The 23,863-nt window shown below is 49.6% G+C and overlaps 1 protein-coding gene across 1 annotated transcript in view; it reads left to right on the forward strand.

The window, feature by feature from the left end:
* The first annotated feature begins 1,532 nt into the window (after positions 1-1,532).
* Positions 1,533-23,863, forward strand: part of SIGLEC1 (sialic acid binding Ig like lectin 1) — a 33,079-nt gene continuing 10,748 nt past the window's right edge. The window contains exons 1-12 of the mRNA XM_063310442.1: positions 1,533-1,612; positions 3,111-3,470; positions 5,694-5,990; positions 6,520-6,783; positions 8,095-8,349; positions 10,767-11,066; positions 12,497-12,751; positions 13,483-13,785; positions 16,397-16,651; positions 18,119-18,421; positions 19,794-20,054; positions 21,942-22,247. Coding sequence (XP_063166512.1) covers positions 1,564-1,612; positions 3,111-3,470; positions 5,694-5,990; positions 6,520-6,783; positions 8,095-8,349; positions 10,767-11,066; positions 12,497-12,751; positions 13,483-13,785; positions 16,397-16,651; positions 18,119-18,421; positions 19,794-20,054; positions 21,942-22,247 — 3,208 coding nt within the window. The 5' untranslated portion in view covers positions 1,533-1,563. The remainder of the gene's footprint in view (positions 1,613-3,110; positions 3,471-5,693; positions 5,991-6,519; positions 6,784-8,094; positions 8,350-10,766; positions 11,067-12,496; positions 12,752-13,482; positions 13,786-16,396; positions 16,652-18,118; positions 18,422-19,793; positions 20,055-21,941; positions 22,248-23,863) is intronic.

Below are 23,863 nucleotides of genomic sequence, written 5' to 3' on the forward strand. Positions count from 1 at the left end.
CCTGGAAGCAACACAATTTACCTCTTTGGGGAGATTTTGTGCTGCCTCTGGGGCCCCCTTTTCTGCTTACGAAAGGGCTGGAAGAGACTTGTGTGCATGCACAAAGCTGCTTCTGGTCCTGGAAGAACAGCACAACCTCCCTCACCACACCCCCTCTGTTGCAAACTTTTTCATGCGTGGGAGAAGAACATCTGATTGGAAAAAATGGTGTTCAGCCTTCTGGCTTTGGGAAACCAGAAGGGAAGGCACCTGGAGCATTCCTGACTGGATGGAACTCCCTGTCTCCAGGTTTCTGCAGTTCAGAGAACTTCCAGTGAAAGCTGAGAACAATACTTTAGGGTAAGCAGGTGTATCTTCAGGGTATGGTCAAAAAGTCAAGATCATACCGTTGTGACCATCATCTTCACTTTTTTGACCACACCCTGAAGACACCGCAGGGGTACAAGTGGCCCATGGGCTAATGCGGCCTCTCAGGAAGGACTCCTTCCTGGCTTCAGCTGCACCCCACGGATTTCCCATGGATGTGGAGAAGGACAGGCCAATCTCCAGTTGGCAGAAGATCAAGATCAGCTGTTTCTCCTTCCTACACTGAGAAAGGTAACCCACCAAAGCTCCAGTAGAAATGTTTTAAACATTATGTCCAGTTCTTGAAAACTGGGACCTCTGCAAGGACGGGTCCAAAAAGTCAAGATGGGGGCAGTGACCACACAACCAAAGCATGCAGAAGGGCAGGGCTTCAGTCACATGGGCATGGCTGCCATCTTGATTTTTTTTGACCCACCGGGTACCCCTCTGCTGGAAAAAGCTCTGCAGCTTGGAGGATAACTAATCTCCTGAATATGCTTGGTCCTTGCTCCTATGCAGACGTGTGCCAACAGAGACGAGGAATGCAGTTGTGGAAGCCCAGACAGGCGGGTGATGTTTGACCTCACTAATGGAGATTTCTACAGAGGCAAAATCTAAAGAGGCGGACCCTAGGTCCAAACCTGGGGCATCTGCTTTGCCTCGGACAGGTTCTGGGCTCAGACCTCGGCACTGCCAGAAAGAAACCCAGAGAGCCAGGGGGACGACATGGAGCATTGGTTTTGCTAGTGGTGCTGCCCAAGATTTCATACGTGCTTTGAGGAGGGGAAAACTGGGGAGAGAATTGTAAATTTGCCCTGACTCTTGGCTGCTGAGATCGATGATATTAATTGAGACCTCCAGCCAAAACATCTGTCTGGCCCAGCTGCTGCCACTGCACAAATGGGGCTAACCCCCCTTCCTTGTGATTTCCACACCTTGCTTGACATTCTTTGGTGGGCAGCACTGGAGCCACATGGCTGTTTTTGAGCTGAGCCCGCACATAACAACCTGCAACGTTTCAGCGAACGCTCGGATGGGGTTGCTCTGCAAATTCTCTGCTCTTCGACAAGGAAAGTTTCTGTGTGAAGAAACGGTGAAGGGAACGTGGTCATCGTCCATAAACTCAACGGTGCTCCTGTTCGCCTTACATCTAACCATGTCTGGGTTTTGTTTTCCCCACTAGGTATTCAGTGGCCAGATTCACCCCTGGAAGTTGCGATGAGCCTCCTCCTCTTCCTTGGGAGATTTGCTATTTATATTTTCCCAGGTACCTTGGCTGAATTTCTAAACCTCTGATGGGAGGTCCTGATCAGATGCTCAGAATACAACCATGTTCTCCTATCTCAGTCTTCCCCAGCCTGACAGCCTTCAAATATGTTGGGCTTTAGCTCTGACCATGCTGGCTAGGAAATACGGGCATGGGAGTCCAACACATCTGGAAAGCCCCAGGCTGAAGAAGACTGTTCTGCAGGGACATTGCCATTCATCTCAGGAAGTTCAGTAGACCCTGTTTGCCCGTAGAGCTTGTTCCTCTGTACTGTTCCTGAGTCTCTCAGGCCTCAGGTAGAAATAATTAGCCTATTTTGTAGATTTGTACGATCTATTGAAGTGCTGTTTATGCCTTTCACAGGTTCCTGAAAGTAGACCTCAAGGAGGCTGTTCTGGAGGAGAAAGGCCATAGGGTTGTTTAGCTAACACAACAGACAGAATCCATGGATATCCAGGAGTTATGACATCATCACACAAAGGAGGCAAATTCTGTAATCCACAAATGACATTACAGGTAGTCCTTGCTTAATGACCACATGTTTAGTGATGGTTCAGACTTAAGACGGTGCTGAAAAAACTGACTTACGACCGTTGCAGTATCCCCACAGTCACGTGATCACGATTTGGGTTCTTGGCAACTGGTTCGCATTTACAACCATTGCAGCATCCCATGGTCATGCGATCGCCATTTTTAACCTTCCCAGCCAGCTTCTGGCAAGCAAAATCAATGGGAAACTGCGAGATTTGCTTAACAACCATGTAGTTCGCTTAATGACCGTGGTGATTTGCTTAATGACCACCACAAAAGAGGTCATAAAAGCAGGTCAGATTCAGTTAATGACCACTTGGCTTAGCAACCAAAATTCTGGTCCCACTTGTGGTTGTTAAGCGAGGACTACCTGTAATAACATTGCTTGTGATGTCAGTGATGAGATGACATGCACAACATCTCTGGTGCTCGTACCAGATGCCTGCGGTGGAATCTCTGGGTCCTTTATGCTTCAGAATGGAGAGTGAGCAGTTCCCTCTTATGCACATAAGGCAGCTGCCTCCAACCTGGCTAGCTGGGGTGATGGGAGGTGGAGTCTGAAACTCCTGCAGGAAGGCTTCAGCTGAGGATCCATGCGCACTGGGTACCTGTGGCTGGGTCCAGGTCAAGAGAATTGCACGTGGATCCACTGGAATCAATAGGCCAAATTTAGCCAAGGTCCAGCCCTCAAAGTCCATTCACACAAGAACCTTAAACTGCTTATTGAATTACCCCTTTCTCTAGTTACACAACCTCTTGGACCATAATCATACCACAAAAATGGAGAGAGGTGCCCCCCAGCCAGAGCCCAAAAAATTAACCAAGGTTAAAATTAACCAGGATGCTCACATTGGGCCAGTGCAGCTCCCTGGTTTTCATGCATGTCGTGTGAGCCCAGCAGTGAGTCAGACCAACGGCCACCCCAACCCACCTCTTGCATTCTCCCTCCCCGATTTCTGTTCTGCAGTTTTTGCTTCCTGGGATGTCACTTACCCCAGTGGCCTATGGGCTGTCAAAGATTCCTGTGCCGTGGTTCCGTGCACTTTCACCTTCCCCAGCACAATCTCTGTCACAGATGGGATCACTGCCATCTGGTTCAAAGAAGAGGATAGCCAGCAGATCACAGTTTTCCATTCGAAGTCTCCCGAGACGGCCAACGCTCGCTTTCATGGCCGCGTCGAACTGCTGGGGGATGCCCTTGCGCAGAACTGCACCCTGCTCCTGCGACGCTTGGTGAGCGAAGACAGCGGCAAGTACCACTTCCGGTTTGAAATTGACTCAGTGAACAGCTGGACGCAGAAGAGTATGCTTCAGCTGACCGTCACTGGTAAGTAGCCGGCTTCTTCGACCATGAAAGGAGGCGCTTGCTGCTTTGGTCCGAACGAGCGTTGCAGGATTACACTGCAAGGCCCACCCCTTCTGGGGAGGTGCCCTGGTCATAAGGTACGAGGAAAAGGGATGGGACTTATGTCACCGCGCCACCACATTTCTTGCCTCCCCCTTTTGTCCCACTTATGAGCAGAGCAGTAGGACCACTGGAGCTCCCCACCATTGTGAACTTCACCATCCTTTGAGTTTTTCACCAAATGAAGAATGTATGTCCCTGAACTGGATGGAAAACTCTCCTGAGCTGCTAAGCCAAGTCATAACCAGTTTTGATGCAGTGAAAAGTTTGGGCAGGTCCAGCATTGGTTGTGGGCAGGTTGGAAAAGCTGCAAGATACCAGAGTCCCCATTCCCACAACATGCTTAACTCAGTCATCTGCTAACCCAGTCAAAGCTCCTCACTGGTAGTTCGGGCAGCAAACAGTCACCAGTAACTGGATCAAAAAATCACCACTTGGTCCCCACCCACTGATATTCAGGAAGAGTCTACTGTCCCATAAGCCCTTGCAGCAGGAGAGTATTGGCAAGGCTTCATGACATCATTGACTTCTTCCCATTGGCCAGTTAGGCACCAGGAGGTGTAGCTTAGTCAAGGGGACCAATCAGAATAAGAGGTTGGCTTTTTCAGCTGCTCTTTCTCTCCAGCTCCTCTCTTGAGGGTTAGATAAGGGAAATGGGTCCACTGAAAAGGAGTCCTTATGGCACAGCTCCGTGAAGCAACCTAGATTTGCTTCAAGGAAGCTGCTTGGGCCATGAAAGCAACTTGCTTTGCTTTGCTGAACTGAAACCCCCTCCTGACTCACCTCAAGAAAGTGATTTGGGTGGCCTTGAATCACTTTGGGCCAGTGCTGTGTGCATTATCAGGTGGGGCACAACTTGTGTCACACTGTTGTGAGGCCAATCATGTGGCTTATGCGCCTGAGTTGGACGTCAGAGTGCAGGTACAAAGGGCCAGGGTGTGCACTGTAATGCCGCAAGGCACATTTGTTATTTCTGCATCATGTGGTTTGTACCATGAGATAGCTCTCCATAGCAAACATGCAGTCTTGGCCACAGTTATTGGGAAAAGCTCCAAGTTGCAAAACTGCTGTTGAACTCTATTCCTCCTCTACAACCCATAGGGGCTTTTCATGGCAAGAAAGGAATGGTGGCAAAGCAGCCAGGAAACCTTAGGAGGATTTTGGTGCCTTTCTTTACATTTTTAATTATTTTTTCCTTCATTGTAAAAGCTACTCTTTCCAGAAGACAAAGGCACACAAATGCATGGACTGAAAGACATAGGAGGAAGAGACTGACCATTTATTCTTTTTCTTTTACGTGGGGATGTTTTTTACCCCATTGATAGCTCAGGGGAGGTGACATGGATGAGATGATATTCTTGCCCTCTCCTATTGGTCAGCTGGAGGGATGGCGATGAACGCTAATTGGCTCACAATGTTCCCTGCATTTTGAGGCTGGCAGAAGTAAAGATGATTGCAGATTAGGGAGTGTGGAAATGCTGGTAAGGTCGAAGGACCTTATATGCAGGGAGAGAAAAGAAAAATACCCCTTGATACGCTGCATAACTAAACAATGCAACTGATGCTATCAACAATTTAGTTTTCCAAAGGGACTGGATTAATTCATGGAGGATTGGGTGATGGTTGCCTGCCAGTCAATAGTGATGGTGGTTTACCACTTCCTAAATCACAGACAGTATCATAGCTTAGATACCTACCATGGAAAGCTACCAGAATATAGAATGTGCCTTTCTGTCCATGTTCATGAGTTTCCCAAATGCACCCAGTTGGCCTGATCCAGCCTCAGGGATCTTCTTCAGTTTTTCATTTGTCTTTCCGTTTTTAAGAAAAGGTTCTACCAACTTGATTCCGGGGGAGTTGGCCATATATTGCAAGTATGACACCAAGTCTCTGCTTTATCCGCAGTGTTTTTATTCCTGCAAGGGATGATGGGAACTGAAGCATCGTGGATTCCCCCATCTCAGAATGGTGGTTCCTAGGGGAAGGAGGCCAGGATGCTAGTTTAGGCTGTGGCAGCTTGCCTGGTTGGGTACCACCAAAGTGTGTTAGACTACAGCGTAGCCAATGGAGATAAGGGGAGCCCCATGCCCAGACTTCTCCAGGGCATGTTCTAAGCCCATCCCTTTGCCCTGTTTGTTCCCTTAGATAACCCTGATGCTCCCACCATTGCTTCCCTGGAAGATCTGCAGGAGGGAGTGCTGGCAACTTTTAACTGTTCCAGTCCATACATCTGTCCCTACGACCACAGCTCCCTGCAATGGTTTGGCTACAACCCCGAGACCACACGTGTGTCTGGGGTGGTCCAGCTTGACACCACTGCAGCCATCTGGAAGCAAACTCTCCAAACAGCACTGACCTGGAAGGACCACCAGCACAAGTTGGGCTGTGAAGCATCTGTTGGGACCCAGAGGGCAAGGGGGGAAGTGACTCTCCGTGTGGCACGTGAGTGGAGGGACGCAGCAGGGGGCCATTTGCAGGGACTACCTCAACATCACCCAAGCACGAGCGCCATCAGGATTCAACCCAGTAAAAGATATTCTGCCCAACTTTGAAACCCACGTATGCTGGAGTAGACCCAGCTACCAGCTGAAATGTAGCGCCCTTCGCATTAGTGCTTCTTCCCCCTCTCTAAATGTGCTGGATTTCAACTCTCATAGAGCTAATAATGGTAGGAGTTGATGTCCAACAGATCCAGAGGTGACTGGGTTGAAGAAGACTTAGCTGCTCAACCAGCAGTAGGTAAATTTCTACCAAATGAATTCAGCTATAACACTGCAGATTCTGGAATACAGCTCGGCACTCTTTCATGAGATGGGAGTAGCCTTGGTTGGCATTGCCCCCAAAAACACACTTTCCCTCCAGGATGCCTAAACCTGGGGGTTCCCATGTCTGCAGAATGGAAGAGCAGCTTCAACCCATTCTCATTTTCTGTCTTTTTTTTTTTTTTTGCCTCTCTTTTGTTCCCTCCCAGATGCCCCCAAAGGCATCAAGGTGACCATGGACCCACCTGGCAAAAACATCCGAGTGGGCGATGCAGTGTCTCTGGTGTGCAATGTTAGCAGCAGCTACCCAGAAGTCACGGCCTACAGGTGGTTCAAGGACGGCCTTGCCTCGGGGACGGAGCAGGTCAAAAACATCCAGCATGCTTCCCGCAAGGATTATGGCCTCTACCACTGTGAGGCAGAAAACCTGCTTGGCACGGGGGTGGCCGAAGCCGTCACACTCCTTATTTTCTGTGAGCACCAAAGACAGCATCTCACCGGGCTTCCTGAGATCCATGTGGACCAAGGAGTCCATTAGGGACTCCATGCACACTTTCCCTGCTGCTGTTTATCCTTCCACCACAAGCCCCAGGTGTCCAAACAATGGCAGGACGGCCACATGTTGTGGATTGTGTAATAGAGGATCCCTGTAAAGGGCAGGGGGTTGGGCTAGATGATCTCTGAGATCCCTTCTAACCCTCCCGTTCTATGATTCTGTGTGTGAAAAGCCCATGGAAGAGAGAAGGCCAGTAAAGAGTCCATAACACTTGGATTTAATTAGAATTGTTTCAGGCAGTTTTCCCCAAATGGACTCCTTCCAGTTGTGCTGGGACTGCTGTTCTGCAAAGTCCCAGCCAGGACTTTGGTGGGGACCCTGGGCATAGTAGTCTCAGTGCATCTGGAGGGCATCAGGTTTCAATCAACCCTCCATTAATAACCTATGAAGTATTCAGCGGAGGGCATTTAAGAATTGTGCCTGATTTCAGAGCCCCCAAAACTGTAGCCTTATTAGATTGCCATGCTATTTTTATTCATTTATGAGGCTCTGTCTGCCCTTTGTAACTGGGCTTGATCATAAAATGTGTTGGTTCCACATGTTTTATATAAATAGTCCAGTGTTTCTCAACCTTGGCAACTTTAAGCTGTGTGGACTTCAACTCCCAGAATTCCCCAGCCAACACATTTAAAACATGTGGAATGAACATATGGCTGGCTGGTGAATTCTGGGAGTTGAAGTCCACACAGCTTAAAGTTGCCAAGGTTGAGAAACACTGAAATAGCCATATAGGATTTTCTTAACTCCTTTAGTTTCTCTTTATTTCTTGAGATTGGGCTGGGGGTCTTCTGCCCTTTGCGACAGAGTTACAGCCGTCATGTTAATGAATCACCTCCAGGACAAAATGGGCCTGAGAGGCAGGCCTGCGGAAGGAAGGAAGTGAACTGGGTGGGATACAACATCCGTTCCCCAAAACTCAGTTTAATCTGCCCAAATGACTTGGCTAGAACAGCCCCTCCCTGGTGCCCTCCGGATGATTTAGATCCATCGTTCATGCCGTATCCCAGTGGGCTGAGGGATCGTGGGAATTGTGCTCCCAAATTTCTGGAGGGAGGGGGAAGACTGATGCCAATTGTGGGAAATGATGGTGAGCAGTGTTGGCTTTCCTTCAGGTGGGCATTTCACGGAGGAAAGAAAGGTGGCGGGAATGCTCAGCGTCAGTGTTACTGGAAAGATGGCCAGATGGATTCCAGCATTTCCCTCCCCTCTTTTTTCATTAACATCCCAGCTGCTGTGCTGTCAGTAAGTCCTTCCTCCAGTGTAAGAGAAGGTCAGACGGTCACCTTGACTTGTGACGTTCCTGGAGAAGACCAGCAGGAGATCCACTACAGCTGGTACAAGAACAACATCTGGTTCAAGGAAGGCACAGCCCGGATCTTGATCTTTCAGGAGGTGACTGTTGGGGACACCGGGTATTACATGTGCAAAGTTCAGAATGACAAAGGAAGCGAGACGTCCCCGGCTATCAGCTTAACGGTCTTCTGTAAGTTTTGGGAGATTCCCTTTTCATGGATCTGGTTCAGAGCAAACATGGCCAGCAAAAACCACACCTTCTGAGTCTGTGATTCTTAGAGGAGACCTCTCCATCTGTATGAGAGAAAATGGGGCTCTCCTAATTTAATGGTGCCTCTTGCTAGCTTAACGAGAACTCGTCTTAATAATGATATTCTAAAACTCTGCTAGGCAATAGTGTGTTGCAGGCTTAATTAAACTGGGACAGGGGTGTAGAGCAGTGTTGCTCAACCTTGGCCACTTTAAGAGAGGTGGGCTTCAACTCCCAGAATTCCCCAGCCAGCTTAACGGTCTTCTTAAAGTGGCCAAGGTTAAGAAACACTAGTGGAGAGGAATCTGCCATTCAAAGAATAATAATTGTGCAGATTGCACAGCGAAGGCAGAAAAGCAGGATAAGTTGGAGTAGAAATCTTTCGGCATCTGTTTATTCTTACAGCCCTTCTCCATCCCCACCAAATGCTTCAGGATCTTGGCTTATTTTGATGCTCCAGCCGGTGGGCTAAGACCGTGGGGGCATCCGCTCTATCTTAGCCCCTTGGGCAGCTCAGTGGAAGGAAGGCTGCATTTCCAGTGTTTCAGCAGCCATTAAAATGACGAAGCCCACACTGCTGCACGCAGCCCGGAGTAAACGACATCTGGCGCCAGAATGATATGTTTGATGAATGGCTGCCTGTTTTAAATTACATTTACCAGAGAGTTATAAGGGCAAATGAGACTGAGGATTTATTAAATTTGCCACCAAGTGTAAAATAATGGCAGGCTGAATCTAAGCAGTTTATCAACACAGACAGACCGACTTTAAACTTGGATCACCATTCATCATGTTAGGCTTCAGGGCAAAATTAATGCCTCTCCTACATGTCCTTAGAATATCTGGGCCTGCTGAGCTCCAGAGGGGTTGAAACTAGTGTGGCTGGGGAAGGCTGTCCCACCATACTTCTCGCTTATTTATGGACATGGTTTTTCTCCATGCAATTACCGAACCATGAACAGTCCTGTGCAAACTGTAAAAGAGTGCAACAAATGCATTTTTAGGAAACAGCTGAAATGCATGCCATTTGAATCTCTGGGGAAGCTTTTAAGTGAGCGAGGGAAGTCTGCATAGGGACCTTTGGAGTGTTTCAGGGGGGCAAAGAACATGGTTGGGAAGATAAATCTCTTCAACTTATTTCATCTACAAATAAGCTGCCCCAGGTCAGTTTCTTTGGTAGATGATATTTTTTAAATCCCTGGCTCCTTTACCTGGCAAGAAAAAAGAATCCCATGCTGCAGCCATTAAGAACAAAATATTGAAGAAGTAATTGATTGCCAAGATTTCAGTCTTGGAGATTGTGAAAGTAATAATTATAACAAAAACAGTCTATGTCTAAAAACTATGAGGAGAGTGACTATAAAAAGATGGTGGTCTAAAGGCTCTAAGACTACTACAAAATCTGTGCAAAAATTTATAGGATCAATAAAAAATTAGTTTAATTTTTAAAATAGTGAAATAATATATAAAATGCCAAAGAATAAGGTGTGGCAGCAAATGGAATAAAACTGAATAACTGGGGCTTTAAAAGTCAGACATGGGCTGGGTTAAGCCTGAGGCTGTTTTCTGGTAATCCAACATCAAATTCAACAAAAAGCATTAAATCATATGTGAACAGGAAATATTTGATTAAAAGTTTAAAAACCCTGAAAAAAACCCTCAAAAGGGCTTTGCATCTCTGCACTGGTAAAGCTGGTGTGGTCATAGTGTAACTATTATTTTCACTTCACTGAAAATAGTAACTAAAATCAAAATGACTCCATAGCTATAATTTATCATTTGGATAAAATTAACCAGGCAGCAGATGGCAGCAGCAGAGAGAAAAGGGTTGTGTCAAAGTGGCTACTGCACTGTCTGTCCAGGGGCCTCCTAGTCCAGCCAGCTCAGGTACTAGCATCTGTCAAAAGATGAGTATTTCCAAACAACAATCACACTTACTAGGTCTTCCCTGCTCTCATCTTACAAGAAAACCTGTCCCTACCGAGCAACATTTCTCAAACTTGGCAGCTCTAAGATGTGTGGACTTCAACTCCCAGAATTCCCCAGCCAGCATGCTTTAGGATGTATGGGCTTCAACTCCCAAAATTCTCCAGTCAACATGCTATAAGATGTGTGGACTTCAACTCCCAGAATTCCCTAGCCAGCATGCTGACTGGGGCATTCTGGGAGTTGAAGTCCACACATCTTCAAGTTGCCAAATTTGAGAAGCAGTGTTTTAGAGACAGCTCCTGGCTCTTTCTGTCACCTGGGACATGTAGAATATGAGGCACCACACTATGTTCAAGGAATGCACCCTTTCCGACGCAGAGCCTGGCTTCAATGGGAACAGCATGCAGTAATCCCCTTTGTCTCTGCAGATCCTCCAAGGTCCCCATCCCTCTCCTTGTTCCAGGAGACCCAGAGAGGGGAGCTGGCCATTGTTCACTGCACGGTTGACAGCAACCCCCAGTCAACATTGAGCCTTTTCCGGGACCGGCAACTCCTGGCCACCACTAGCTCACACTCGGCACCCAGCCAGCGGATCGGCATCACAACCACTCGCAACTCCTTGAGGCTAGAGATCCAAAAGGTCATCCCAGAAGACGAGGGGGAATACCAGTGTGTAGCGACCAACAAGTATGGGAATGCCACCACTGCAAGTTTCTTCAGGACCCAAAGTAAGTGGGATGCTTTGCAATGCATACTGCGCCTCCTGACGCACAGCAAGCACAGCCTGGAAGTAAGCGGGATGTGGCTGATTTTGAATAAAGCTAAACTGGACCAGACTCGGTTGTTCCTTGGATGGGAGACCGCCAGGGAAATTCCAAGGCTGTAGGTTAAAATGAGAAGTTGAAAGAAAATCTCAGAAACAGCCAGCGATTAACAACTTCTGTATCTTGCCGCTAAAGAACCCCTCCGTGGTCGTTGTCCATGAAGCCGGCAAGGGAGACTTTACACTGTGGAAACTGGGCCTAGCCACAATCTGTGCCGTGGCGTCCAACTCTGTTTTGTGCTTTGATAACCTGGGCGGGAGGCTGCAGGCTTTGCTGTCTGATTTAGGAAGCGGGGGAAGAACGAGGGCATCGGCTGCGAATGCATTGGAGTGGTGCCCTAGTGCAGAAAGTTGGGGAGGTGACCTCGACAGAAATATGCGAGGCCCACTTCCTAGATGAAGAGGGCTAAAACATTCTTTAAGTCCCGGGAAGCAAGATACCATTTGGAAGCTGTTTGGCCAGGCGCCTCCCTGATTCACTGAAGTATAAGAAGGAGGGAGGTACGATACAACCAGGCTTGCAAGACGCTGTTATTACAGCCAATCTTAATTAAAGTAAGTGGAGTTGATTTCGTGGCCTGGTCCACCTAGTGGGACTGGCATCTCGCTCCACTTTCAGGAGCCTTTTTGCTCAACTGGCTCTGTGCTCAAATATCCCATTGGCCTCCAGATCATTCCAAGTCCAGTCCTCCCCATCTCCAGGTAAGAGCCAGGAGAAGGGCCCCTGATCCAAGACGCATGCACAGTGCAAGAGAACCAGAGGGGCCCAGGGCTGACCCAGAGGAACCGGTGCTGGGCAACAATTCTCTTGTCCTCTACTGATGTCCTGCCTCGGTCAATAACTCCAGGCCTGGTTCACATCTCACCTTAAGCTGCCAAGTGGCTTGCTCTGCTCTGGCATAGCGTATTATGCAAACCCAGCTAATCATGAATTATTCAGGAAGGCATGGTGAGGACAGCGTTGGTATAGAGCAGCGTTTCTCAAGCTTGGCAGCTTTCAGATGTGGGGACTTCAACTCCCAGAATTCCCAAGCTTGAGAAACGCTGGTATGGAGAGCCGTGAAGATGGCCTTGAAGGGAAGATTCAGAAGCTGTTAGAGAAACCACAAGGACAGAAGCATTCCTTGAGCCGTGGGAAAGGGGGTAGAATGAGGAAGGGGCTCCGTCTGGCTGCCCCCTGACTGAGGGGAGGAAAAACACAAGCAGACTTGTAAGATTCTATTACCAGAGCCTGACTCAATAAAGTAGAGTTTTAGCCTTCCTGTGGAGTTGCTGCCTTGAACAAGCCCACCTTGCAGGGCTGACCATTACGGTCCTCTCCTCTGCTTCCTGCAGCTGCCAGGGTGGTGGCCAGCCCCTCCGGAGAGCTGGTTGAAGGCGAGCAAGTCACCCTGACCTGCACAATCACCGCAGGGACTGAAGAGGAGACCACGTACACTTGGTATAAGAATGCCAGGTGGCTACAGCAGGGCCAGAAGGATACTCTGGTCCTCTCTCCAGTGGTCAGCGGGGATGCTGGGACCTTCCACTGTGTGGCTGAGAACAAGAAAGGAAGCCATGCCGCACCACCCATCACTCTGCGCGTGCTCTGTAAGTGGCCCTCTGAGTCTGCCTGCGCCAACCTGGGGCCCTCTAGGCAGGCTGGAGGACGGTGCCTTTGCCCCAGCCCTGCCCCCCCCAGAGTTGTCCCCCAACCCAACCCCTCCAGAAGAGAAAATCTTGGGACAGCCTCTTGTCAGCCGTACCTGGGTGTGTGTCCAAGAGGCTAGAAGACCTGGCTGGGGTGAGAATTCCACCTCAGTCGTGTGGCTGGAGCATAGGCCGCGTTAATCCGTTCGGTAGTTTGCTTTCAAAGGAAGCCCACCCTCCCACCCACGGATGAGGAGCCAAGCGGGGTGAGATCTTTCCCCCCGGCTCATATCGGGAACTGACCTGGTCTTGCTTTTCTTGGTAGAGGATTCTGCACCCAGGGACACTCCTACAGGCAAAGCCCCATTGCTGCTCCCACCCACGGCATCTCCTTTGGAAAGGAGCCATCTAGCAGGGCTTCTAAAACCATCGTGCATCGTGTTGCTTCCAGCTGCCAGGCTGATTGGGATGGGGTGGATGAGAGTGGCACCCCAGTGGCGGGAGGGGGGCAGTAGGCCAAGGGAGGATGCAGTAGAGAGCCTGCTGGGTTCTCTTCTCTGAGCAAAATGAGGCCGAGGCCTCTCTGTGCTGCCCCAGACTCCCAAAGCGGGGGGTGGCAAGGCCGAGCTGGGCAGGGCAGGGCAGTCTCTCCCGTTGCAGCAGTGCCAGAACCTCTTCTTTGTGCCCCAAAGATTCTCCGAGGCTGCCTGCGATGAGCTCTTTCCTAGAGACCCAAGGAGGACATCTGGGCACCCTCCAGTGCACGGTTGACAGCGACCCGCCCTCGGAGATCACGTTGTACAAGGGTAACACGCTCTTGGGCTCCACCAGCGCGGCCCACGTGGCGACTGACCCAAGAGTGCACGTGGCATTCTCGTATAACACCCTGAAGGTGACCATCAAGGACCTGGTGCTGGATGATGACGGGGAATATGCGTGCTCAGCACAAAACCACTATGGAGATGCCACGGCCACCATGCAGTTCACCACGGAAGGTAGGTCACTGAGAAGGGGGCCTTCTTGCCCACTCGTTGCTGAGAAACATGAGCAGGAAATTGGGTAAAATTGGGAGAAGGGGGTCTAAAGGAAGGAGGAGGAGGAGGAGGAGGAGGAGAAGAAGAAGAAGAATCCAGCAACACACGTGCCACATCTTAACCAGTTAGAGAAATGGGCAAGAAAGAACAGAATGAACTGAAAGAGGTGCAAACTTTCTGCACTTAAGAGATGGAAAGTGAATAAGCAAGATGTCTAAGGGGCATACCTAGGTTGGCAGTAGCTCTTGTGCAAAAGATCTTGGGAATCCTCCTTGGTGGCAACCTGAATATCAGCCAGCAGCATGATGTTCCTGCCAAAATGGCAAATGCGATTACAGGATGCATCAGTCAAAGTGTACCTTCCAGACTGGGGAGTGCAACCCTTCCAGCTGATCCTGCTCAGGTCAGACCCTGCCTTGAGAGCAGCGTCCAGGCCCAGGCCCCGCCCTTGGAGGAGGGCTCAGGGAAACGGGAGCAGATTCAGAGAAGGGCAGTGAGAACGATCCGAGGACTAGAAGTCCGGAGAAGAAAGAGGGAAGGAAGGAGCCACAGAGGAGAGGGTCAAGAAGAGGCAGGCAGGGGGGACATGATAGTCCTCTTCTAGAAGACAGCCAAGGCCTGTTGTCTCACACTCTGGCATTCAGGACACAGAATAAAGGATTTTAGTTACATCCAACGGAATGGTAGGGATGCTTCCGTAAGCAAAAACAATGCACCGTCAACAGCCAGGAATGATTTAATTTGGCAGACGAAGCCCAATTGAGCAAGGTTGGAGTCAGCAAACTTTTCAGTTCTGTGATCCTATCAATGCAGAGCGGAGAATTCAGCGATGCTGCAACCCCCCAGCCGGGATGTCCACCAAGGAGGGGGGTGCTCGAAAAAAGTCAAGGCAGCCCCCCCAACCACATACATGTAAAAAAGGGGCTGGGCTTTGATTGTGTGGTTGAGGGGGCCATCTTGATTTTTTGACCCCACTGTGGACCCCCCTGGATAGAACTTTGGAGACATCAAGTTGTATTTAAGGGAACCCAAGTTCCCTTAATCAAGTTACATCAAGTTGTATTTAAGGGAACCCAAGGGGAGGAATTCTTAAACCCAAGGGCAATTATTACATCCACTGATGCAACCTCAACCTTATTTCAGTTAAACTGAGCTTTCTGTGGATCCACTTCCATCTCTTGTCTTTGTCCTGACACCGCCTAACACACGCAGTCCAGCCTTTGGTTCCCCCCACCCAAAGTTGTGCAGCCCAGTGGGGAGCACGTTCTTAACCAGACCGGCTGGCAAAGAGTGGGAGGTTGTGGGGAAGGAATAAGAGGGAGGCGGGCATAACCCGCCACGGGAGAGAAAGTGAGTTCGGTTGGCAGTTTGGCTCATGGATCTGCTGCTCTGCCTTAACAAACTCATATCAATTACTTGGAGAACCCCCTTTTCCAGTTTCCAGATTCTGTGTGTTCTAGGTCTGCCTTGGGCACAAAGCCAGCTGGTGACCCTGGGCCGGTCACGCTCCCTCAGCCCGAGGAAGGAGGCAATGGCAAACCCCTTCCGAAAAACCTTGCCAAGAGAACTGCAGGGACTTGTCCAGGCCGTCAGCGAGAATCGGACATGATTGACAGATTTTTTTTTAGAAAGCATTAAAGATTGATTAATTAATATTATTAAAGATACTTTTCTGAAAGCTGGGTAGTTCTGCTTCAGGGCTTGCCCAGCCTGGCCATCCCTGCCTTCAGATGAAACCTCGCCTGGCTTGAAAGCTGGGGTTGCTAAAGGGCTCGGGGAGAGGTGGGGTTGTCCTCCATTTCTTCAGAAAAAGGGGGGGAAGGACGTTGGAGTTTTCACTTGCCCCGAGCAAGTTTGAACTCAGCAACCCTTTTCAACTCTAGGGTCCTATCCAAGCAAAGCTGGGTGTCCACAGGGCAGGGGGGTCAAAAAAGTCAAGATGGTGCTTGCAACTGTGCAAGGAAAGTGTGGTTTGGTACCCAATCTTGAAGGAGGTTTGATCAGGCTTATTCTGCTTCAGAGGAGAAGACCGAAACTGCCTTCTTGACGATTATGTGCCTTCCTTGAAGTCCACAGTGAGTGCTGAGATTATCAGTTTCCAACGGTTGCTGATCTTAAGGCCTAGGAACTCACATGAAAACAAAGAAAATAGGCCGAGTGCTCAGATCAGTTCCCCCAAACCCACTGCCCGGCTTACTCAGCCAAGGGTGGGCGCAGGAGTGCCCACAGGGTGTGGTCAAAAAAGTCGAGGTGGTGGACACGATGGGATGATCGAACATGATCTGCGTGTTTGTTTTTTTGAGCTTCAGTCTCACCACCATGACGCCATCTTGACTTTTTTGACCACACCCTGCAGACATGCCTGCGGGGGAGGTTGGTGATTTGGTTGACAGCAACTCACCAGTTTTCCAGTGCTGGGAAACTTAAGGCTGTTCAAGGACAGGCTCAAACCCGCTGCTGGTTTGGACAGGGGAAATAGGCTTTCTCAAAGTTGGTCTGGAGCAGGACTTCATTTTCCTTCTTTTCTTTCTTTCCTTCCCTCCTTCTCTCCTTCCATCCAACCAACCTTCAGCCGCAAGAATCACCATCGCCCCATCTCCAGAGGTCCGCGAAGGGGAAGCAGTCCGTCTCTCCTGCACGCTGAGCAGCAGCGTCTCAGCCTCGGCCAACCACTCCTGGTTCAAGGAGGGCGTCCGTCTCCCTGAGGCCTCGGGGCAGTCCCTGGTGTTCGAGCGAGTGGCCGTTGAGGACGCCGGGGGGTATCAGTGCCGAGTGGAAAACCAAGGAGCCAGCAAGACCTCCAGTCCGGCCCTGCTGTCTGTGCTGTGTGAGGCCCCCGGCAGTCCAGCCTCCCTCAAAACAGCAGATAGCGAATTTTATATTGCGTGCATTTTAATTGCCTCAGCGAGTTTAGACACAAATCGCAAGCAGGAATCGTAACTATCCACTTGGATAGTTGCTGTACAGAGACATTTTGCGCTTGCTAGTTCTGGAAGGGGAGGGTTTCTAAGGTGGGAAAGGTCGCAAGGCAGGGATGAGCCTCGAACAGGCTTCCTCAGCTTTACAGCCTGCTTGAGGCTCATCCCTGCCTTGCGCCCTTTCCCACTGGCCTGACTGAAACAGAGCTTGGCTTTGGCTTTGCTCTCCAGCAGGGGTGTCTGCAGCGTGGTCAAAGAAGGCGGGGGGGGCCCACAGTGCAGCAGTCAAAGCTCTGCCTGCGTCGCACATAAAAACACCCATAAAACAGGCAGAGCGTCGGCTGCACCATCATGGCCCCCATCTTGACTTTTTTGACCACCCCCTGGGGACCCCCCCCATCCTCTAGATTTGTTAGATTGCGACCCCCATCACTTCCAGTCCCAAACAAGGCCCCAAACAAAGGCGTCACTGGACAGATGCCAGTGATGCAGTCAATGAAGGCGTGGGACTCTGGCGGTGGTGCCAGCTGGACATAAGAGGGCACCCTTGAGTGTGCCAGTCGCCTGGGCAGGGTCCTTATCCTTCCAGCCTAAAACTGAGCATTGGGGGATTTGAGAAAAATGACAGGAAGCCCTCGTCCCACAGCATGTAGACAAACTATGGCACCACAACAGGTGGCGATAGTTGCCAACTTGGGCACCTTGTAAAAGGGACTTGATGCCTGGTGGCTCTTAGTCCAAACAGAGGGTGGCTGTCAATCCCATGTGCTCAGGAGCATCAGCAGAATTAAGCAATCTGGAGCTGACCTTCCGGAGAATATGAAAGAACCTTTAAGGGGGGAGAAAAGATTCAGACTGCAGATGGAAGCGCGGGTGAGAAAGAAACTCAGTGTAACCCCGCCTTGATTTTGTTTAACATAAGATGGGACAGAGAGAAACTTGGACGGTCTTTCAGTTGATGTCAGCCTTTTGAGGTAGGCCAGGCCAAGAAATAGGCATGCAGGGATTTCAGGAATCCTTCATTGTGGAAGGATAGAATAACAGAATCTGGAAGGTCTGCCCAAGTTTCTCTCTGACTCCGCTTACGCTACACAAACGCTTGTGCTTCCTTCCACCTCTGGAGTGTCTACCCTCTTCTCCAGGCCCTCCTTAATGTTTTTTTCATACCTTCCCCCAAATCAGCTCTAAATTCCTTTACAAACTTCCCTGCTTGTTTCCAGAGGCCTCCGGTGTGCATGGCTGGGCCACTTCCCACAGATAATCAGGGACGCGACTTTGGCATGCACACTCCACCACGCGCATTCTGTTCCGTGCATTTTGCTAGCGTTGCATGTCCGCCTAACGTCATCACAAGCGAGGATGATTTTTGGTTTCAGATGACCCTAGGAATCTTCACGTGTCACTTTTCATGGAGACAGAGAGAGGAACAGTGGCCATCTTCCAGTGTTCGGTGGAGTGCCATCCCCCAGCCACATTGGCTCTTTATAAAGGAGACAACATCTTGGCCACCAGCAGCTCAAAGACCGATGCGGCCTCTCGCCGGATAAGCGTCACAACCGGACGCAACGCCATGCGCGTGGAGATGACCGGTATCGTGCCAGAAGATGAAGGGAGCTACAACGTTACAGCCACCAACACGTATGGATCCACCTCCAGACAGCTGTACTTTCGGGTGCAGAGTGAGTGTCAAGTGTGGTAGTAACTGCTACCGTATCTTCATTGTGGGTGAATTGACACGACATCATGGAATTCCATTCTTCTACCTCCCCTGTTGGCAGGGATGTCCCCGGGGAACAGTCAGACAAGTCAAGATGGTGGCCACGGTGGTGTGATCAAAGCTCTGCCTGTTGTTTACATGCACTGTGCAGTCGCACTGTTGCAGCCACCTGTTGGTCCCTGGGAATCAGTCTGAAGAGAAATAGCACTTCTGCAGGCAAAGGAGCAAATTACCAAGGGTTGCTAATCTACAAATGGCGGAAGTTAAGTTTACTCGATTCTCGGAAAATGGGGAAGAACATTAATGTGTTTTTATTATTTTTGATAAACGCGAAAAAGAAACACCTAAGCACTGGAGAATTGTTGGGTAAATATTGACCTGCAGCAGAAAAATATGCAGGGCAACAGAATAATCACGTTTTTCGAAATACAAGATCATGGCAATTGATCAGTCACAAAGAATCTCCAAAATATAATGGCATCTGGAACAGCAGGAAAGAAATATAATGCTTGACCTCAAGGGCTTCTTCAGGGAAGGTAAAAAAAAAATGAAGTTGGTGGCTGTGGCCACATGATCAAAGCAGCCATCTTGACTTTTTTGACCCTTCACCCCACCAACCCTCTTGCTTGACAAAATAAAGTATATTTGGTCTAAAAGAATTTGGAAAGGAGTCCCTCCAGTGGGAGGAGATGGGCAGTAACAAATTTGATAAATAAATAAACCTGATAGCTTTCCCACCGAGCAGTAGCATTTGTAAAGGGTGAAGATCAGTTTGCCTTCAATTATTATTAATTTTTATTAGTGGGACAGTGTTGATGAATTTGGCTGGGGTTTCCCAAAGGGTAAAGATTTAGACAGCATCATAATCCTGGGCGTTCTAGGCCTGATCCTTTCTAGAGGAAAGAGGGAAGAAAAAACTGAATATGGCTTTGACTCCTCCCCACCCCCCACCCCCACATCCTGCACCCCCTTGGCAGACAAACAAACTAGAATTCCAGCCACTTCTGGCTTTTGGGGATATTCAGTACACCATCTGCTATTTGAGATTTCAGCAGGTGCTGAACACTGAGGACTAGGCACTTGCTTTGTAAAACAGAGAGAGATTCAAAAAGGCAGGCCATCTGAAAGTGGCCAAGGTTGAGAAACACTGGCTGAGAGTTTTAAGGAACGGCCCTTGAGCAGTCATGACTTCCTACCTCTTGTCCTAAAACAGCCTGTGGTTCCTGGTTCTTCTCCCTCCATTCCTTTTTTTCTGTGCCTTTCCTCCCGTTATTCCTTATGGCTCCCTTTCACCGTGTGCTTCCGTTTTCCTCTTGCCTCCTCCTGGGATCCAGCGGCCCGGATTCTGATCACGCCGTCCCCAGAGTTGCTCGAAGGGAACAAAGTCAGCCTCACCTGTGACGTGATGGGAATCATCCGAGATGAGGCCAGCTTCTCCTGGTACCGGAACAGCAAACGCCTCCAAGGGAGCACAGGCGGCACACTCGTTTTCCCGCAAATAACCCAGCAGGAGGCGGGGTCCTATCACTGCAAAGCCCAGATGCCAGATCAGGAGAGCATCAGCATCTCCCCGTCTGTCAGCATAACCGTTTTTTGTAAGTTTCAAAGTTTGTATCTCTGCCAGACTTTGCATACATGTGCTCCATCCTGGGATCGATCTCAGCATTCCTGTTTTCAAAAGGTTGGGTTGGAAAAGAGGTTCCTCTGATCTGGGTTTAATCAAACCCACCTGACACACCCAGGTGCGTGTGCACAAAGACACACACACATTGCTGTGGACCAGTGTTTGTCAACCTTGGCAACTCTAAGAAGTGTGGACTTCAACTCCCAGAATTCCCCAGCCAGCATGGCTGGCTGGGGAATTCTGGGAGTTGAAGTCCACACTTCTTAGAGTTGCCAAGGTTGACAAACTCTGTTTTAGACACTCATGTACACGTGCTTTTTCCCTCCGCACTGTACACTCTGCATCACCATTCCAACCCACACCATTCAAAATGGGGAACGGAGCATTAAACTTCATGCTCGAACCACAGTTTAAAAGTACAGCCTTAGGGTGGCTGCAGGCACACGGTGGAACAGTGCGCTTTTTCCCTGCAGAAAGCGAGCGAGAAGGGATGGGAAGTTTTCCCAACATTTCTCTGGAAGGAAGGAGAATTGCCCATAGTTTCTCGAGCAGGACAGGAGGGGGCCACTGGGAAAAGTCCCCCAGGAGCTTATTTGGAGGAATGGGAAGCCAGAAAGCAAGAGGATGCAGGGGAAGAGTCGAAAAAGTCAAGATGGCCACCAGGGATTCTGCAAAATGGCTTTAATTGCATTACCATAGAATGCCATCATAGCTTTTTTATTTCCCTCTCGGATGGTGCCACCAGCAAGGTCGCAAAGCTTGGCTAATGAGGAAGATTGGCTAATGAAAGACGGGACATTCACGCATATATTTATAATTGATGCCTGTGATTTATCCGCCAAATGGATTCTAGACAGCAGACAGGTTGCATAAACAAACAGATGTGGTCAATATAGTTAAATAATGCAAGGATATTTATTTAGTTCCCCCATGAGTATTTTTCCAAGACTTTGTCCTCCTTTGAACAAAGTTTCAAAAACAAATCCTGTTTTGAACTGAATGAAAACTGGCATAAAACCATGCTTGGGAGTTTGTCTTGCAAAAGGGTCAGACTCAGTACGTGGATGGGAGACCACCAGGTTGTAAATTGCATGTGAAATGTTGTTGTTGTTGCTGCTATTCCGGAAGATAATGGCAGATTGCTTTTGGATGGCTAGGAGGGAAACTACAGATACAGTTTTCCACGAAGTCATTAAGAGTCTTGCTTGACTCAAAGGAGACTTGAGTCAGCAAGCTGGCTGGCTAGGGATTCTGGAAGTTGTAGTCCCAGCACAGCTTTTAGGCAGAATAATGTCACTTTTGCGTGCTTCATTCTCTGCTTTTCCACTGAAACATTCCTTAGAGCACCCTCTTGTGAAGGATGAAATCAAAACAACACAGTAGGGCAGCCTTCTGCCATCCCGGCATGCCTCTTCCCACCCCCCACCCCCGCGGGACCTCCCAACCAAAAATGAAAATCCATGAAAACTGATTCCTGGCTATGCCCTCAATGGCCAGCAGGTGGTGCCATTGGCTTACTTACCTGCCCTGCGCAGCTGTGCTGCTCTCCAGGGCAAATCCACCTGGGTTGAGAAGTGGGAGGGGGGATTCTCCCAGCCTCCTGGCTTTGCTGCACTCCCTCTGCGCAAAGTTGGGGGGTCCCAAGAAGATCCACCACAGTGTTTAAGAACGAAGGCGGCTTGGAGTGCGTGGGGAGGGCATGGAATTCGAGGCAGTCTTTCGGAAGGGCAAGAGAAGAAGCCAGGTGACGTCTTTTCCCCCCATGTGAGAGGGAACCCTCCCTTCTGGATCCGAGGGATCCCCGGGCTTCTGCGATCTGGAGAGAGGTGGCCGACCGACTTCTCTCTCTTCCCTACAGACCCCCCTCGGAAACCGCAGGTGGCGGCTTTCCTTCTTCTGGCGCAGGGCAGCCGGGTGGCCGTCATCCGCTGCACGGTGGAGAGCGAGCCCCAGGCCCACCTTGCCATACGCAAAGGCCAGGAGCTCTTGGCCTCCAGCACCGACTCCCGCCCTCCCCTCAACCCGCGGGTCAAGGCTTCCCCCACGTACAACGGCTTGAGCGTGGAGATCTGGGACCTGGTGATGGAGGACGAGGGGGAGTACCTGTGCGCCGCGAGCAACCGATACGGCAACGGGAGCAGCCGGGTCGCCTTCAGGGCAGAGCGTGAGTAGAAGGTGGGGATGGTGATCAACAGCCTCCGGGAAAGAACCGTGCAGAGCTCGGGCCACGCAAAAAGTCTCGTTCCGAGAATTCACAGCATCACACTGGGGATTCACAGTCAGGGAGCACTTGCAAGAAAGTACACTTGGACCGTGTCACCAAAGAGGTGAAAGGCTCTTATCACAGTTAGGGTTGAATCACAGTTGAATCTGAGAAAGTACAGGTAGTCCTCACTTAATGACCATTTGTTTCGTGATGGTTCAGACTTAAAGCAGTGCTGGAGAAACCAACTTATGACTGGTCCTCACACTTAACGACTGTCTCAGTGTCCCCCTAGTCACGTGAAGCACAATTTGAGCGCTTGGCAACTGGTTCACATTTATGACCATTGCAGTGTCCCACGGTCACATGATCGCCATTTTCAACCTTCCCGGCTGGCTTTTGGCAAGCAAAATCAACAGGGAACTGCATGATTTGCTTAACAACCATGTGGTTTGCTTAATGCCCACAATGATTTGCTTAATGGCTGCCTCAAAAAAGGTCATAAAATTGGGTCAGATTCACTTAATGACCACTTTGCTTAGCAACTGAAATTCCAGTCCCAACTGTGGTTGTTAAGTGAGGACTGCCTGTATTCTCAACGTGAGGCTTCAACTTGACTTCAAAAATCAGTGTCGTTTGGAGATGGTTTTGCACTGCTTTTGAGTGCCGTCTTCAAGCTGAATCTTTGCCCAGCCCCACAACCTAAGAAGAGCCACACGGAGTTCCTAGAGGTTGGTGATTTGGCCAAGGACTATCAGCACCATAACTAAGAGCCTTTGGCATTTTCAGATGGTGGGACTGAGCAAGATGCACCCAGAAGCTCAGGGCCTATTCTAGAGTGCCCTCAAGATTAAAGTGCAACAAGAAAAATGAAGGCTTTTTTGAGCCCCTGCCTTGACTATTTCTATCTTAGCAGGACAACGGTATGAAGTAGTGAGCATCAGTGTAGGGCAGTGTTTCTCAACCTTGGCAACTTTAAGCTGTGTGGACTTCAACTCCCAGAATTCCCCAGCCAGCGTTGCAAAGTCCGCACAGCTTAAAGTTGCCAAGGTTGAGAAACACTGATGTAGAGGAAAGGGAGTTGTGTTTTCTTAACACACAAGACCCCCAGAAAAGTCCTAAAGGTGGTTTAAAGGCTCCGGTTCCCAACAGCAGCCAACCCAAAATTCTGGGAAGGTCGATTTCCAAATCCCAGTTCTCACCCCATCAGTCTTGTGACCAATCACTTTTTTTTTTAATAATTCCCCATATAAACCTGCCAAACGGTGACTCCTGTGGCAGTAACTTCCACACTTAAATTCTTGGGAGCGTAGAAAACCTGTTCCTGTCATCCGGCCCTTGGGAGCTTTGAATCAGTACAGGACGTCAGCGCTGATTACAATTGGAATGACCACTGTTGAACGTTGCGCCTGTGCCAAGGTGGTGTTCCTCTGGGCTCCTCTCTGCCACCAAGTGCAAACGCCTTCTGGCCACTGAGAAGGAACCCTTAAAATGAAAGAGACACCCTTCACATCAACACGAGCATCGGAATCAAAACCAGCATTCGCCCTGTTGCCATCGTTTTGATTTCGCAAGAC

Source organism: Candoia aspera, chromosome 8 (assembly GCF_035149785.1).
Source record: "Candoia aspera isolate rCanAsp1 chromosome 8, rCanAsp1.hap2, whole genome shotgun sequence".
NCBI classification, from domain to species: Eukaryota; Metazoa; Chordata; class Lepidosauria; order Squamata; family Boidae; genus Candoia; species Candoia aspera.